The 3,251-nt window shown below is 33.6% G+C and overlaps 1 protein-coding gene across 1 annotated transcript; it reads left to right on the top strand.

Annotated features, from left to right (window-relative positions):
- Positions 1-1,641: 1,641 nt before the first annotated feature.
- LOC120145927 lies at positions 1,642-2,447 on the top strand. The gene is made up of 3 exons (XM_039159631.1): positions 1,642-1,726; positions 1,808-2,212; positions 2,293-2,447. Exons 1-3 carry the CDS (start codon positions 1,669-1,671, stop codon positions 2,445-2,447), a joined length of 618 nt encoding a protein of 205 aa, XP_039015562.1. The 5' UTR covers positions 1,642-1,668.
- Positions 2,448-3,251: the final 804 nt, after the last annotated feature.

Below are 3,251 nucleotides of genomic sequence, written 5' to 3'. Positions count from 1 at the left end.
CCGGACCGGTCGGTTCGACCGATTGAACCGTGAACCGATGGCCTGTCTGGTCCGGTTAACTCCCAAAATCGAATGTGGTGAATTTGAAATAGTTAAACGTATTTTTAAAATTTTAATTTAAACTTGTGAATGTGGTGTGAAACTAGAAAAGATTTAATAGGAATTCTTTGGACGATTTTATCCCTATCTCACATCTATAGAGAAAAAGATAGACCAATGTTTATTTGTATTCACTCATCTAAATATTATTTTTTATCCTTCATTTCTCAAGCAACAATCATTTTTCTTTTCCCGAGTTCGACAATAATTCAATTATAGATTATGAGTAATCAATTGAGTTACAACTTTCTCTTTCGGTGTATAAAAAATTTAGGAAGAATTATGTTAACCTTGAGGAGTGATCATCTATTTTGCGATTACATTGGTCAAGCAAATTCACTTATAAGACCATGGACAACCAAGTCGCAATTACGTATTCTACTTTTAAGTTTTGTTATCTTGTAATCTATTTACGATATTTATTTCTTACAATTTAAAGAGAATTCTATCTATTGAACATGTTCAAAACCCTCCAAATTTAGTTTACCTTTAACAGTTTCATTAAATAATTAAATATAAAATAATAATATTTTATTTTTTTTATAAAATTTCTAACGTGACACTGCCACATCATACATACCTGAGTTGGACAAGCCACATCAACATCTCCGTCTACGTGTATGTGCTTGGTTAGCATTAGATGTGACCATTAGTTGACTAACGTTTCCATCCATTGAGGGGTATTTTTGACCCAAAATGAAATGTTGAGGGGCAATGTGTCAAAAAAAATAATAAGGGTAAATTTGATAATACTGTCAAACGTTAGAATTATTTTGTTGCATTAGTCTTTAATAAAGTGATCATAAGTTTAGAAAACTCAAATGAAAGTGACTATTTGTATAGTTTATCCTATTATCATTAATAAAGCAATTAAGCGTTACTAATTTGCCTCACTGTTACCGTTGGCAAGCATCGTGCAAAACTACGACCATTAAAAGTTAAAACCCCGTATCCCGCCCTAATTTAAAAAAAAAAACAATTACTTCGAGAGTTCAAAGAAAAGGAGAATCGACGGATCCAAATTAAGCAAATTCTCTCGAGGGATCGAATCAAAGTCAAGAATCTTCAGATCGAAATCAAGCAATTTCACAGAGATTGATTCGGTGAGTTAGTTTTTAATTCTCTTTTATCAACTAAGGCGGGTGAAATATATTTAGGGTTATTTGTTTTCTATGGGGGAATTAATGATCTATGGTTTCTATAATTTCCCCGAGTGAAAAAAATTCAGAGTATGAGAAAATTAATTTGAACTTGTTTGAATTAGTTGTCATTTGGGACTATCCAAGAAGTTAAGTTTTGGGTTCTGATGGTTTTTATCTGTTATGGTGTTTTCCTTTAGTTTGTTTAGTTTTATGATAGGGTTTGTGCTGTAATCTTCACACTAGTCTAGCCAATATCTATGCCATTAGGACTCCGGTGTACGGATATTTGTATGATGCAATTGTTTTGTTGATCTGGATGTTGCACACCTCTTACACAATCTCATACCTTGATTTTTCTTCCTCTTTTGGATCATTGCACATCTCACAGGTATAATAAGCGGATCTGTTTCTTCCATAATTTGCTCAGATGGCACTGCGTACTGTTGGTCTGATTGGAGATCAGAATATAAATGTTCACTACAATGGTACTATTCCCAAAACTTTCTTTTCTGTTTTTAGTTTTTTGTTTTTCGGTTGAATTTGATAACTGAAAGTGCAATCTCCAGGTGCTTCTGTTGTAAGCAAGGAAAATATGGCTACTGCACCGAGGAAAGGCGGTATTGGTGGCAGGAAGGCTCTCCGAGATATTTCAAACTCGGGTAAGACAACCTTGAAGGAGACATCAAAGAAGAGTCAACCCTTGAAGGAGAACTCTAAAGTCCTTGCTTTCACTGAGAAAGAGACCACTGTCTCAAAAATCACTCGTGGTTCAAGCAATACAAAGAGTGCCTCCAAAGCCTCAGAGAAAGTGCAAGTTGGTGCCCGGAAAGCTCTCTGCGATATTTCAAACTCGATGTTTACCATTTCGGAGGAGAATCCTCCTCCAATTGAAATGCACAATCATGATGAATGTATCAAAGCTCAGGAAACTATAAGAAGGAAAGAGTTTTTGCAGATATTTGGATTAGAAGGTAAATAAAATTGTTACATTTTCAGATGACTATTATGATTTAGTTTCTGGTTGAATACCTACATTTTTCATGGTCTGAAGATGAAGATGAAGATAAAGATGAATGGTACAGATCTGAAGATGAAGATGAAGAGATGACTGATCTGCTGATCAAAGATTGGTCTCCACCGAAGCATATGATCAAAGATTGGTACTCTGCCCCACCTAGACCTAGTCCAAAGCTAATGGATTGTTAGATCTAGTGGAATTTGACTCGTTTCATGACTGGGATCCCACTTACGAGTTGAAGTTGATCGGATCACCATGATGGGTGAGAGCATTGTTTTCTTTGCTTCTTGTATGTTATTTTGTTGAATCGAGTGCTACATTTTACATGGGTTAGGGATGACAATGGGTTGAAAATACCTTTGGTTTTTTACTTGGCATTGCTGAAAATTGATTTCCACAACGCAGCATCTACTTTACAAATGGTTTTATGTGTGATATTTTAAATATATAATATTTTCATTCTAAATGGAGAGTTTTGTCTTCGGTAAAACTCAAAACTCTCCATTTTGAGAAAATGAATGAAAACTTTTATGATGGTCCATGATGACGTGGCAATCTTTAAATAGGATTGGTTTATGTGAGTGATTAAATGTTTCGTATGTTTTACATTATTAAGATATAATAGTGTTTTCTTAAGAAACATAACAATGGCATGAATTTATAAAATATAGTAAAAAAGTAATTTAATCACTTAACTTTTAAATTATTTTTATTTCATCACTCAATCGGAGTTGTCAACTCATATTCCGACTATCACACATCACTATTTCTCATTGCAATTGGACAAGTAGAATGAAGTAAAATGATCTTATTGGAAGTAATTCAAAATTTCTAAGTACTGAAAAACATTTTTAGTTAATGCCATAGAAATATAATGCAACAATCACTTAACGAATTATTCAAAAATATTCAGTTGTTACATCTATTATATGCATAAGACAACTGACAAGCAAGGATCAAATTGCATAAATTGAAAGTTCTAGGGTCTTTGA

The sequence above is a fragment of the Hibiscus syriacus genome, unplaced genomic scaffold (assembly GCF_006381635.1).
Source record: "Hibiscus syriacus cultivar Baekdansim isolate YM2019G1 unplaced genomic scaffold, ASM638163v2 tig00002511_pilon, whole genome shotgun sequence".
NCBI lineage: Eukaryota > Viridiplantae > Streptophyta > Magnoliopsida > Malvales > Malvaceae > Hibiscus > Hibiscus syriacus.
Note: the sequence above shows the minus strand (reverse complement) of the source record. Positions and strands in the feature narration are given on the sequence as shown.